Genomic DNA, 14,273 nt, shown 5'->3' on the forward strand with positions numbered 1-14,273 from the left:
TAAGCTGTACTTATATTCACACATTCAAAGATGCACACGCACATATGCACACACACATTTTTAATTTTTAAATAATTCAGGTTGGTTTATCATATGTCTTGACTAGATGTAATGACAACCCAGGCTTGGCTTCAAATCATTCTATATTTGAGTATCAATTATACAAAAATGTATACAGGTAAATATGAACTACTTTATGACAATTTATTAACATAAATGCCTTTCTAAGCACACTGCAGACAAGCAGACAGGTGTTGGAACTTTTCATGCGTTTTGAAGGCGATCACAGAGAAGCAGCAGCTTTTTCAATGAACTGGGCCAGCTTCACATCACGCTTGGTCAGGCCTCCACAGTCATGTGAGGTGAGGGTGATCTGGACCTATAAAGGGGAGAGCAGCTTTTCAGATCTCAGCAGGGACCTGCGGGATGTCTCCCTGGGTGGCAGTTATCAGTGTACTTCTCAACATTCATATCTGAGACCTGGAGGTTAGCTGACTTAGAAAACACATCATGGATAAACACTGAGTTTCCCAGACCCATCGAGCTTTGCAGCAGCCACCTAAGAAAGGCTCCCAGGGGGGTGAGGAGAGTTGGCTGCCAGCATGGAAAATCTTGCTTCCTGGAGGGAAGAAGACGGCAGGTCCATTTTAACTCCAGAACTTGACTCACACCAGCTCTGGTCAGGCCACCAGGAAAGGGCAAGCAGACCTGTCAGGCAGTAGCTGACTGAGGTACAAAAGCTGCCAACTGAGGAAACGGGTGAGAACATGTCTTAACAAGACTGAAAAGCAAAAAGAAACATCCAGGTAGGACAAGTTCAACCCAGAACTGGACAGTTAGGAATTGTTCCTTTTTTAAAAATCACAAAGTGGAATTCTCATTTCTCAAAGATGACTTACAAACCTTCAGAGAAATCTGAATAATACCTATCTGTATATCTACCTGGATCTGAGACCATAAGGGCAGGACACTCTTGGGGGAGGGGGTGTTCTCACTGCACCCCTTAAAACTTTTCAGCCTGCCCTCTGGAGATAAAAACTTTAATAAACATTTACCACAAAGAAACATTTTCTGAATTTATTTCAGAGAGACACGTAAGGCCATGCTATCTGATTTACTACCATTCTTTTAAATAAATTATTAAAAGAAATAAATTATTATTCAGAGTTTCAAATTAAAACTCTGAGATCACAGGTAACTGAGTTTGGCATGGTGGTGCATGCCTATAACCTCACAAAACTCGAAGCAGAGGCAGGAGGATCTCCCTCAAGCCTGGTGCTCATAGTGAGTTCCAGGACAGCTAGGGAGACATAGACTGACTTTAAAAAGAGAGTCCTCCAAAGAAATCCCCCTCCACAAAAATTTTATCTTCATGGATGATATCCAAGATCAACTCAGGAGCCTAATCTAACCCAAACATCTGAAAGACGAGCTCTGTCTCAGGGCCTGCCTGACTGTGTTACTAATTAACAAGTGCTCTTTAGAGAATACTTTCTCAGCACTTTCTGGGGAGTCATAAATAAGTTTCTTCAATTCCAAAAATAGGTTCAGTTACCTTGTTGTACACGTTGAACCATTCTGGGTGGTGATTCATCTTCTCTGCTTGCAGGGCAACCCTGGACATAAAGCCAAACGCCTGCAAAACACCACATACAGGGTAGTTAGTTACCTGCCCCGCCCTGAGCTCTGGAGCTGGGAGACCCCAAAGCCGTCCAACCAGATAAAGGCTTGCTGGTATGCTGGGGTAGCCTGGGAAATCACAAGGGAAGGGCTGCTCTCGGCAAGCCAGGGCACCAGGGCAGCAGACTGCTAGGTGGAGAAACAATCTGGCTCAAATAAACAAACCAGGAAATGAGTGTCACCTAGTGACCTGTCTGGACGGCTTAATTGTCCTAGGACTCCCGACTGCACTGGGATAATTTCCCTTCAACCCAGCGCCCTGGGTCTACCTGCCCCAATTGAGGGAGCCAATTTGCTTCTTAGCTGTTCCTTCTGTTTTTAGTGAATGGGGTACTTTAGCCAGCAGCAGCAGGGCTGTGGAGAAAGGCCGACAGCTATCCCAGCCCACCCTTCAGGGGACGGCCAGTGAAGCCTGCCTTCACCACCATGCTACATGGCTACAGCCCCACACGCTGAGGTGACAGTGTGCCTCAGCAGAAGATGAGCCTAGAAACAAGGCAAGGACCCCACCCAACATGGACAGCCAGGCTCTCACCCCAGGGAAAAGAGATGCCAAGCAGAAGGCCTTTGTTTCTTCTTCACTTTCTTTCTCACTTTTATGATGGCGGCTGCAAATAATAACCCTACTTTACACACCCCCTCTAAGGCTCAGGGGCGTCTGTGGAAGGGGACCACAAAGTCCATAAGAAGCTGAAGAAAGGATTAACTGACTGCCGTCTGGACTCAGCACATCCGGTGTGATCATGAGTGAGCAACCATGCTGATTACCTACACTGGGCACATGCATGATTGGTCCTGTGAACTGTCAGTCATGGGTATAAATACATTTTAAAAGAAAGGGAAGAGTAAAATTCATTTAGCTACATATGGACTTATCCAGAGCAAACCAAATTTACTCTCCTGCCCCCTTTCATTCCAAATCTGATCCCCTATAGCCCACGGAGTAGGTATGAGTATTGTAGGACTGTCTGCCTCAGGCACTCAGACATGGGACTTCTCCTGTGGAGTGGCTGGTTTTTATCCAGCATGGGCAGAAGTAGACAACTTCTGAAAGGGCCAGCAGTGACAGACAGCGATAGGGTTAAGGGCCTCCTGGCCTTTGAACCTGGGAACTCTGGATTCAAATTTTGACACTATGACATCACAGTCATATGATCCTAGACTCCATTTTCCTTTTCTTTTTCTATCTCTCCCATGTAGCACAAGCTGACCTCAAACTTACTGTTTAGTCTCCTCTCTCTCCCTCCCTCCTTCCTTTCTTCTTCTTCTCCTCCTCCTCCTCTTCTTCCCTCTTCTCTTCTCTCTCTCTCTCTCTCCCCCCCCCACGAGGTTAGCCATCTGTGTGACCCTGAGTTTAGAGTCATCATTAGAGACTAGTGGGTTCAGTACTGGGTAACAGCTAAAGACAGTGATTCCCTCCTCTCCGGAAATCTAGTAAGGATCAGTAGTTCAGAGGCAGAGGGGCCTCAGGAGCACGCCCTGCCCCCTGGTGCTGGTAACTGTGGCTGTAAGCTAATGACTACAATGTCTATACAGGTTGTACAGAACCACAGCGAACTCAGGGCACCAGGCTTGGGGGTATGACCTTTACCCACTGAGTCATCTTGACATCCCTCAAGATTCAGATTTGAAAAAATATTACAGGAGGCAGCCGGGCCGGTGGTGGCGCACGCCTTTAATCCCAGCACTTGGGAGGCAGAGGCAGGTGGATTTCTGAGTTCGAGGCCAGCCTGGTCTACAGAGTGAGTTCCAGGACAGCCAAGGCTACACAGAGAAACCCTGTCTCAAAAAAACAAAAACAAACAAAAAAAAAAGAGTGTAGGCCACATTTTCCATAGCCATTCGGTTTCTGGCTATTATGAATAAAGCTGCTATAGCTGCTATGGACACAGTTGAGCAAGTGTCTTTGTGGTTTGTTGGAACATCTTTTGGGTCTAATCCCAGGAGTAGTATAGCTGGTAGAACTGAGGTAGAACTATTCCCAAGAAAATGTGGTATATCTACACAATGGAATACTACTCAGCTATTAAAAACAAAGACATAATGAATTCTGCAGGCAAATGAATGGAACTTTAGAATTATCATCACAGTGAGGTAATCCAGTCCCAAGAGGACAAGCATCGTATGTGCTCTATGATTAATCTATGATTAATGGATATTAGCCATAAAATACAGGATACCCATGCTACAGCACCCCCATACCCAAAGAAGCTAAATAAGAAGGAATCCACAAGAAAGGAAGTGTGAATCTCACTTAGAAGGGGAAATAAAATGTCATAAGGGGCAGATGGAGGAAGAGAATTGGGAGGTAGAGGAGATGGGAAAGAGAATGGGGGGGGGGGGGGTCAGGGTCAGTTGTGGGGAAGGACAGGGCAGATGGCTAGATGTCCATGAGAATGGATGAAAATCTGCAACTAACAGAGATGAAAAGGTGGGGGCATCTCCAGGATGAGACAGAGACCTGGGATAGGGAAAGCACCAAGAACCAATGGGGGTGACCTTAGCTGTGACTCACTACATTGGGAATATGGAACCTGAAGGGGCCAGTTCCTATAGTCAGGCAGGAACCCCAATGGAGCAATAGGGACACCAACCCACCCACCAAACTTTCAACCCAAAATTTATCCTGTCTACAAGAAATGCAGGGACGAGGGTTAGAGCAGAGACTGAGGGAATGGCCAACCAATAACCGACCCAACTTGAGACCCATCCCATGGGCAAGCACCAATCCCTGACACTATTAATGATATTCTATTATGCTTATAGACAGGAATCTAGCATGCTGCCTTCTGAGAGGCTCCACCCAGCAGCAGCTGACTCAGAAAGATGCAGACACTCATAGTCAAACAGTGGATGGAGCTTGGGGACTCTTATGGGAAAAGGAAGGATTGTGACCCTGAAGGGGATAGGAACTCCATAGGAAGACCAAAAGAGTCAACTAACCTGGATCCTTGGGGCTCACAGAGACTGAACAACCAACCAAAGAACATACATGGCAGGCTGGACCTAGGCCTCCCCTCACATATTTAGCAGATGTGCAGCTTGGTTTTCATGTGGGTCCTGAACACTTGGGGCAGGGGCTGTCCCAAAAGCTGTTACCTGTTCTTCTAGCTGGGCTGCCTCATCTGTCCTCAGTGGGAGAGGATGTACCTAGTCCTGCAGAGACTCTCTGTGCCAGAGTGAGGAGATGCCCAGAGGGGCCTCACCTGCTCAGAGAAGGGGATGAGGGAGGAGTTGTGGGAGGGCGTGACGGGAAAGGGCAGTGAGCAGGATGGAAAGTGAGTAAGTAAAATAAAAATAAAAGTAAGTGTAGGCCTTCTAAACTCATTCCATCCAACAAAGCTTGAAATGGAACAGACTCCCTAACAACCCAGGCTGACTAAGGAAAGGGGAAAAAAAAAAAAGCCAACAAGCCAGAGAGGTGGCTCAGTGGTTAAGAGCACTGCTGCTCTTATAGAGGACCTGGGTTCAAGTCCCAGCACCCACACAGCAGATCAAACCAACTGCAACACCTGGCCCAAGGGATGCAATGCCCTCTTCTGAACTCCCTGGGCACCAGGTATGCACATGGCACACAGACATGCATGCAGGCAAAAATACCCATAAACATAAAAGAAAGAAAGAAAATCAGTAAACCAACTACATAAAGAAATTAGAAAATAAATGAGAAAAATAAAGAGTCTGACAAAAGCCTATTTGCCACAGCAAGGGGAAAAGTCATAAATGGAGCCAGGGGCCAGGGAGGCTCAGAGGTAGAACACTGGGCATTGGCACTTACTGAAGCCCTGGATTTGATCTCCAGGACTGGAAGAAAAAAAGTTGTAAAAGAAACATCTTAGAAACAGGCTGGTGAGATGGCTCCTGCCTTCTGAGCCTGGAAGTTCTATCCATGGAGAGTTGGAAAGGGAAAAATCCATCCTAAAAAGTTATTCTCTGCTCTACATACACACGCACATGTGTGAACATATGTGCACACGCACCACATAACACAAGTAGACCAATTAAGGAACCAACAGCAAACGGAGTCAGCGAGCGAGTGTTACCAACTAGAAAGGCGGTTTGCAAACTGAAGATGAGTGTTAGAGGTCCTTCCAGGCATATGACTGCAGCGGAGGCAGTATCAAGCAGAGCTGACAGTGGAAGAAGGGGACAGACAGCAAGCACCTGAGCTCTGATACACTTTAGTGGGAGTGTGCCAAGGAGAGAGGCCTGCATTTGTCATGCAGAACTGTATGCGTAACAGTACCCTCCAGACTGAAAATAAAGTAAACATCCCCAACTAAGGAAAACACAACTTAAAACTTGAAAACACACCAAAACACCATACAGAGCATCCCTGTAATTGAAGGTAAGCAAGCATAGCCTCATCACACTTTACAAAAGCAAACAATGAAGATACGCAACCAAGCCATGACGGAAAGCCTCAAAACTAACGAGGCAGAAAGTACAGAAGAATACGGGCAGGTAAAACATTTATGTTTCCATAAATAGGCCCTCTTCTAAAATGCTGGGCAGGGGCTGTGAGGGGCTGGGCAGTGCTGCTCAGTGGTTAAGAGTACTTGCCGCTCTTGCAGAGACCCTGTGCTAGGTTCCCAGCACCCACATTAGTTATGACTGTCCATAATTCAGTTCCAAAACCCACTTCTGACCCCCACAGCTACTGCACGTTCGTGATATACTCGACACATGCTGACAAACACTCACACAAATAAAAAGTGAAAATAAACAAATCGTTTAAAGTATTTGGGGGGTGGGGGAAATTGAGGGTTAGTTCTGTTGTTGTTTACAATAAATGACACCCCCCCCTTTTTTTTTAAATTTATAGTTAGAAGGGGCCAGAGAGAGATGACTCAGTGGTTAAGAGCACTGATTGCTCTTCCAGAGGATCCAGGTTTGGTTCCCAGCACCTGTATAGTGGCTCACAAGTGTCTGTAACTCTAATCCCTGGGAATCCATCATCCTCTTCTGGTACCTCCTCAGGCACCAGGCACATACTTGGTGCACAGACATACCTGCAGACAAAACATCCATACACATTGAATAAATAAGTGAAATTTAAATAGATAAATAAATAAGTGATGATTTTAAAAGATATACAAAGGGAAAGGTTGGGTGACACAGAAGAAGTGCTCGTGTATAAAATTCTGGAAGGAAAAAAAGAACCCTTAGGTATACATCAACATCAATCAGTGCCTTTGAGAGGCTGTAATCAAACACTGAGGACTGAGCCAGCAGCACCCAAGCTTGAGACCAGCCTGTGTCGGAGAGAAGGCTGGAGAGAAGGCTGAGCAGTTAAGGGGCCTTGCTGCTCTCCCAGTACAGCTCCATTTCTAGAACTCACAGGCAGCGCACAACCACCTGCAACTCCAGCTTCAGGAAACACATACACACAAACACACAGCTATACACAAAATTAAAAATAAAATGATTTAAAAAAAAAAAAAAGCCAGGAGTGGTGGCACACACTTTTAGTCCTAGCACTTGGGAGCAGAGGCAGGCAGATGTCTGTGTGTTTGAGGCCACCCTGGTCTCTATAGTGAATTCCAGATCAGCCAAGACTGCATAGTGAGACTCTGGCTTTAGGGGGATGGGTCAGGAGACAGCAAGCTAGATCAATACATAAAGTGCCTGCCACACAACCTGACTACTTGAGTTCAGGGCCTGGAATCCACAGTGAAAAGGCAGAACCAACTCCTTAAATGATCCTCTGACCTGTACACATGCACCATAGCACACATATTCTTCCACAGACACACACACATATACACACACATGCACACATGCATGTGCATACACACAAGTCCATGACTTTAGAATAAACAGTTTCATTTCTCAGACCTTGTCACTGCAGACACTCATACAACAGTTATAATAGTATAGTTTATTACTTTGTTGCAGCTCTTACTAGAAGAGAGCTAGTGTATCTTACGATACATTTATTCACAGGAATATGATGCAGTCATCAAGAAGGATGTGAAAACACAGGAGTGCCAAGAACCACGGCTGAATGAGAACTGCATGAGGGTCTGTGAGCTGCGTGTGCAGACGGGCAGTGCCCAAGCCTCTCTGTGCGCTACTCCCTTTGAGCAATATGGACCTACAAGAACAATGGAAATGGTTGGAGGCAGGGGCTGAGAAGCAGGTGACCAGGGCCAGAAACCAGAACTCACGACATTCTTAGAACCTTTTGAATTTGTACAATGGATACAATTGATCTAGTTTTAAGAATTAATTTCGAGGAAAAAAAAAAAAACAAATGAAGGACTCATGCAAATGAAGTTATCACTGTAAAGGGAGCCAGGATCCTGCAACGTATGTAATGTGGTTCATATTAAAATACTTTGGCTCATGTTAACTTCTTAACATATGCCTACCTGTTGAGGTGGGTTTTTAGTGCCAATTTACAGCATAGTTTGTCTATGAGCCGTGTTCTGTTGGGCCACGGCCATTTCAAACAAACATATGGTCAACAAATAACATATAATGGCTGATAATAGTTTCAGTCTTTCCTGTATTGCAAATTACAAACATTTCATGACCAAGCCCTGAGTGCATGATGAAGTCTGAGTCCCTGAGTCGCTCCACCGTTCCCAGGAATGTGAGCATTACAATCACGGCAAATTGGGCCAACCGAGTTTGTCATTTGGAAATCTCCAAACCACCAGCAATTAAAGATTTTTTTTCCATGAACCCCCAAATCAAGTCTTCTTTGGAAACTTGAATTTTTCTCAAAGTTACTTTTGTTTCATTTTACTCCGTGGAAGACTATCAGATGAACAAAACCAAAACAGGAATCCGTATCAATCTGTGAAACGTGTCCCAGCACCATGCACTCAGAGCGCAGCCTTGGTCCTAGTCACATGTATGACTTACTGAAGCTCACAGGCTTAACTCTGGGCACATTTGTATTATGAACCTTTCGGTCCTCAGCATGACTCCCTTTGATATATGTCCTTCAAATCAACTGCCTCCATATTTTGATTATAGACTATTTTAATTACGTACTAAAAAAGAACATATCTCCCACTAAGAAAATGAGCACCAGGTACTCCCAAGTCATTTCCCCAGCACAACCTCCATTAAGCCACTAAATACTTCCCTCGCTGATTCAATGAATTAGAACTCGCTATTGTTTACGAACCACCTTCATGTTTGTAGGCCTATAACCCTTCTTTTAAAAAACACAATTGCTGTGGAAGGAAATGATATTTATGTCTGATTAGAAATGGAAACACTATTACATAAATCAGTTTGGGCATTTCTTCACGTCTTGAAACTTGATCGGCAATTTACTCTAATTGGTGATCAAGGAAACTATCTTGTGATCAATTAAAGTAATTACCAGATTCCGGCAACACAGCCTACCTTAATTTCAGCTAGAGTCTGCACTTCTTCAACTTTAATTAAAAATAATGAAAATTATTAAGGAAAATACAAGGCAAGATCATTGCCAAGCATGTGCTGTCACGGGACAGGACCTTCCCTCCGTGTTGGTGACATCAATCACATAAACATTGCTTGGTGCGCTGGGGAAACCCATTCTCTGCCCCCTGTAACTTTCACATTGAAAACCCTGCTCACTATTGCAGTCCCTATGAAGGAAACATCAGATCTTAATTTGTGGGTCAACACAAGACTCTTGACCAGAACCGTGAGGGACAGACCCAGTCAAAGATGTACTTCACTCAGACTTTTCCCTTTTTCAATAAGCCCAGGGGTCAACTACAGAGTTTGGGGTCAACTGTATTCAGCTCCAGACTGCAGTAGACATGGCTACATGACATCAGTGGTGTTCCTTAACAGGGACTCCTCCTCCTGTGTGAACCAGGCAATCCGGACAACACCCTCCCCAGGACCAGGTACCCACTGCTTCAGGTTATACTCAAAACGCTTGAACACTATAGCACCCGTGGCCTGGAAAGGAAACATTCTTCTCCAAACCAACCTGAAGACCAAACAAATTTACCTTCTCAGGATTCAGAAACCCCTGTAACATCCTGAGAACTGTTTCTTTAAGTGGGTGTTGCCACAGAAAGACTTCCTCAGGGTCAGTGAGCAGCTCAGGCAAGGACTAGACTTCTCAAGTACAGAGAGAGGGGTGTGTGTGTGTGTGTGAGAGAGAGTGGGGTGTGTGTGTGTGTGTGTGTATCTGTGTGTATCTGTGTGTCTGTGTATATCTTGTGTTCGTGAGAGGCCTGAGGACCATTCCGTGGACTTCCGTCTGTCTGGGGGCAGATACAGCCCCTGGGGCATTAGTCTGTACCTAATCTGCTACAGAGCTCACCATTTCCAATATCTTGGGACAAGAATGCCCAACTCTAAAACAGAACTGGCTTTCTCATGCAATTGTCTCATACTCTCAGGTAGAGCCAGCCACCACTCTACCCTGCCCCAGGCCGAATTATAGTCCTCTTAGTTACAATAAGCATGCCACCTGGGAAACACCATGCTAACTTCTAAACACACACACACACACACACACACACACACACACACACACACACACACTGATGCTGATGATACTAAAGACAATGGTTTTTATTTCAACATCACCATTTTTTTGGTAACTACTACAGTACATTAGACAGTTGATTGGAAAAAGAAAGCATCCAGTTAGTCAAAGCATGGCACCTCCTTCAAAACACATCACTAAAGGGAAATGCAAGGCTGCAGGAACAGGACCTGTCCTAGTTAGCATGTTCCTACACCAGTGAAGCCTCCCTCCCCCCAGTAGGTGTCTACCTACAGAAGCACCCGGCTCTCAGGGCAGCAGAGTCTGAATGACATACAATCCTCTACACATGACCTACCTTCACTTCTAGTCTATTCAGGTAAGAGGTCTTCAAACAAAGTCCAGAAACTGATTTGTACCCCGCCCCCCCCCCAAAAAAAAGGCATACCACCCATCTGCTCTTTCCCCAGAAAGACACTACCATTGCTGGGCTTCTCCACCCACAGCCCCACTCCCTCCCCTGTGTCCCCATCGGCTACTTTTGAGCAGACAGCTACCCGATCTGACTATCCAGTTCTTGGGTTCCCTCAACCCTCAAGTTTGTACTCTTCGAATAGCACATGCCACCAGTCTTCTGACTGTTGTCCAATAGTGCAGACAGACACACAGCTTCAAAACCAGTGCAGGAGGACTCGAGAGAGGAGCACTCACCGGAATTCTCTAACGGCACAACATTGCCTGGTACCCGACTGCTCACTGTCACATGCAGCTGCCTTGGGACAGGGACATTCCTTTTGGGGCTTCCTTACCTGATCCTCTGATACAAGCTGATTCCTCAGCTTTCAGGGTCTTATGGAGTGAGAATTTTTATAAAAATTACCAAGGTCTTTGGAGGTTGGGGATTTTGCTGTTACTTTTAGCAATCTCTGGGTCAAAAAAAAAAACAAAAAAAAAAACAAAAAAAAACAAAAAACTGAACCTTAAGCTCCTTGATATCTTCATCATTATAAAAATCCAACATCATATAGAAAATGTGTCTCTCTTCGATGCCATGCATCCAACCCACGTGAATTCACAGTATCGGACCAAATACATTAAAAAAAGAAGAAGATGCAAAAGTAGCAGTCTGTTCCTGATTGACAGAAACCCTTCTGCTGCCTCCTCCTCCCAAATGCCAAGGTCACATGCCTGAGTTTTTCTTTTCTGAAACAGGTCTCATGTACCCCAAGCTGGCCTTGAGCTCCTCTGGCTGAGGACAGCCTGGATCTTCTGATCCTCCACCACCTCCATCTCCCCGGCCCTGGCCAGGATTACAAGGGCACACTACCATGCCCAGTTTATTCAATATTAGGGATTAAACCTAGGGTGTTGTCCATACATGGCAAACACTCCTCTGAACGAGCCACACCTCCACCCCTGCTTCTCTTCCTTAGAATCAATCAGCCACTTTTAAGAAGACATCACTAATGCTTGTGCAGTCCGGGTCTACAAGAGGTGAAGCCACAAGGAATTTCTGCACTCTCTTTTCCAGAGACAGAAAGGGCACGGCTTCTACTTACTCTAGCACTTGTCGACAGGAAGACAAGAGCCTGTAACTGAGGGAGAGGGTGGAGGCTGAGAGCATCAGCTCGAGCAGTCAGAATGCTCACTCCCCATTGCCATCCATAGGAAGGAGGCTTGCAAATATTTGAAAGAAAAATAATACCAATTACCAAGTACAGTCGGACATGCTGTAGGTGTGCATACATTATACATTACAGTACATACATGCTGTGGGTGTGTGTACATCATACATCGTGTTCTGGTCTGTAGCCCCCGCTTCACATCACCGGCCATCTGGTGGCACAAACACATCTGCAGAACACTCACAGGTCCACAGTGATTCTTTCTTTTACTTTGTTTTAAACCGGGAATCCGTTTCCCTTTTAGGATTTTTAAAGTAGTTTCTACCACATTTGCCAATATTTTCTTTAAGAAAAAATACATCAACCAAATATTGGGCATCCTGATAACTTCACAGAGGAGCTCCAGAGACAGACCAACACAACTCATTGCTGGAAGGAAAACGGCCACCAGAACCAAGTTCCAGGAAGCTGTGCCAAGCAAACAGCAACCAGGAAAGAGGCTGTCTCAGAAGGGGTCTGCCACAGCGCTCACCGTGGTACGACGCTTCCACCACAGTGTATTCAGAATTTGTTACCACCTGTTAAGATGAAGCTTAAGGAGAACTGAAGTCCCACCCTTGTGGACTGAAAGAAAGGACCGCATTTTTTGTGTGTCTCAAACAGCATTACTAAGCAATTAAAGAGAAAGGGCTCCCAGCCACAGAGAATAAGAAAGCTTAGCGCTCACTTTATTTTCGGTATGAAGGACTTGGCATTCAGATGGGTACTGCCATCGTACCCTGAAAAGTTTGAATTCCGGGTATGTCTCCTTCTAGGGTCCCGAATAAACTTCACACCCCTACTGATCACTGGGAATCCTTAATGTCTATATCCGAGAGTCTCTTACTGTTACTGTGAGAAGTGAGAGAGCTCACGGAGACAGGACTTCGATGTGCAGACCATGTGCCATGTTCATGGGACCTCGTCATACACAAACTAATTTTTAAGCTAAAACATGTGTTCTCTGTGACCAAATAAACTTGGTAAAGCACAGCCGAGAACAGAACCACATCAAAAGTTCATAGATGCGCTGTCGCTCGGAAGAGAGCAGAGAACGGAGAGGAAATACTCAGGGAATGTATTTTTAAGTCATTACTCGCCGATATTCATACATAAATTACTTTAACGTCAGCCGCTGAGTTAGCAGAGCTTCAGCTTGGATTTTATTTTTTATTAACAATATATTTGGGGAAACTGTTTTCCTGACTGTGTATGAACAGGAATGTTTGTGCATCCTTGGGTCTGTCATGTCTCTGGGCAGGTGAGGCCACAGGCAGCAGACACAGCAGAGGTTAGGCCACAGGCAGCAGACAGAGCAAAGGCTAGCCCAGCAAAGAAGGAGCAGGCACAAGTGCTCTACAGGGTGGACCAGGAGGGAGGGAGCACACTGCCATTCATCCAAGTGCAGGGGGAGATCCCTCCCTTTTGTTTTGAAAGCTTATTATTTCATATCTTATGCAAATCATATTTTACATATTAGGCAATAATATCTGAGAAATACCGGAGTCAAATTAAAGGCTTCAATAGTCCTGGCTGAAAGCACTGTGATTTTCCTATAAAAAAAATTATTCCAATTTGTTGATCTTACATAGGATGAAACATACTGTAACAATCTTCATAATTTATGTCCTGTTGGGACACAATGATTTAAAGTAACATAATACAGAACCGCATCACGGCTAATCTAAACCACCTGACCAGATAAACACCAGCTTTCCTTTTCTCTTCAGCAAAGGCATTTCTGTTTATTGTCATATCATTTCCTCATCTAGAGCACGAAGAGCAAACGCAGCCAACCCGCCTTTCGGTAGGAGGCCGAGCCGGCCTCTCCCATGTCCGGGGTTTGCCAGCGCTCAGGTACCGAGCACTGTCAAGGGCTTACAAGACAGAAAACAATCCAAGAATTCCACCCTCAAAATCATTTACAGTGAAGCTAATACGGATTCAACCAGCACAATCTGGACCAGGTGTAGTGTTATGAATCACAGCCTTTCGGATGACTTTGGGTTTTAATGTCAGAAAAAAAAAAAAAAGAAGAAGAAGAAAGTCTTTAAAAAAAAAAAAAAAAAAAAAAGAATGATGAGACTTACTATGAGTCAAATTTTTACAAATGTCTCCATCATGCCTTCTGTCATGCTTACAGGGGAGCGTGTGATCTGATTAACCAGATGCCCAAGCCAACCACTGTCTTCTGTAGTGAAGAATCCTGGTAGAAGAAAAAGGCAAACAGTTCAGCATGGCCTGGCCATGTTCCTTTCTGGTTCACAACTACAGTGAGTTAGTTGCTCACTTCAAATTCCAGGCTTGCCGGGCGGTGGTGGTGCACGCCTTTAATCCCAGCACTTGGGAGGCAGAGGCAGGCAGATTTCTGAGTTCGAGGCCAGCCTGGTCTACAGAGTGAGTTCCAGGACAGCCAGGGCTACACAGAGAAACCCTGTCTCGGGAAACAAAACAAAACAAAACAAAACAAAAAAAAA

At 45.1% G+C, this 14,273-nt stretch overlaps 1 protein-coding gene across 7 annotated transcripts in view; it reads right to left on the minus strand.

The window, feature by feature from the left end:
• Positions 1-125: 125 nt before the first annotated feature.
• The window catches only part of Pcbd2 (pterin-4 alpha-carbinolamine dehydratase 2), a 49,327-nt gene continuing 35,179 nt past the window's right edge, over positions 126-14,273 (minus strand). For 5 of the 7 annotated variants that reach the window (XM_076938944.1, XM_076938950.1, XM_076938948.1 and 2 more), the window contains 2 exons: positions 1,556-1,636; positions 126-379 (listed from right to left, as the gene is read on the minus strand). In XM_076938944.1, the coding sequence (XP_076795059.1) occupies positions 284-379; positions 1,556-1,636 (177 nt within the window). In that variant the 3' untranslated portion in view covers positions 126-283. Of the gene's footprint in view, positions 380-1,555; positions 1,637-13,886; positions 14,003-14,273 lie in introns of all 7 variants that reach the window. The other 2 variants (XM_034510460.2, XM_076938949.1) reach the window with 1 other exon arrangement.

This window comes from Arvicanthis niloticus, chromosome 8 (genome assembly GCF_011762505.2).
Source record: "Arvicanthis niloticus isolate mArvNil1 chromosome 8, mArvNil1.pat.X, whole genome shotgun sequence".
Lineage (NCBI taxonomy): Eukaryota > Metazoa > Chordata > Mammalia > Rodentia > Muridae > Arvicanthis > Arvicanthis niloticus.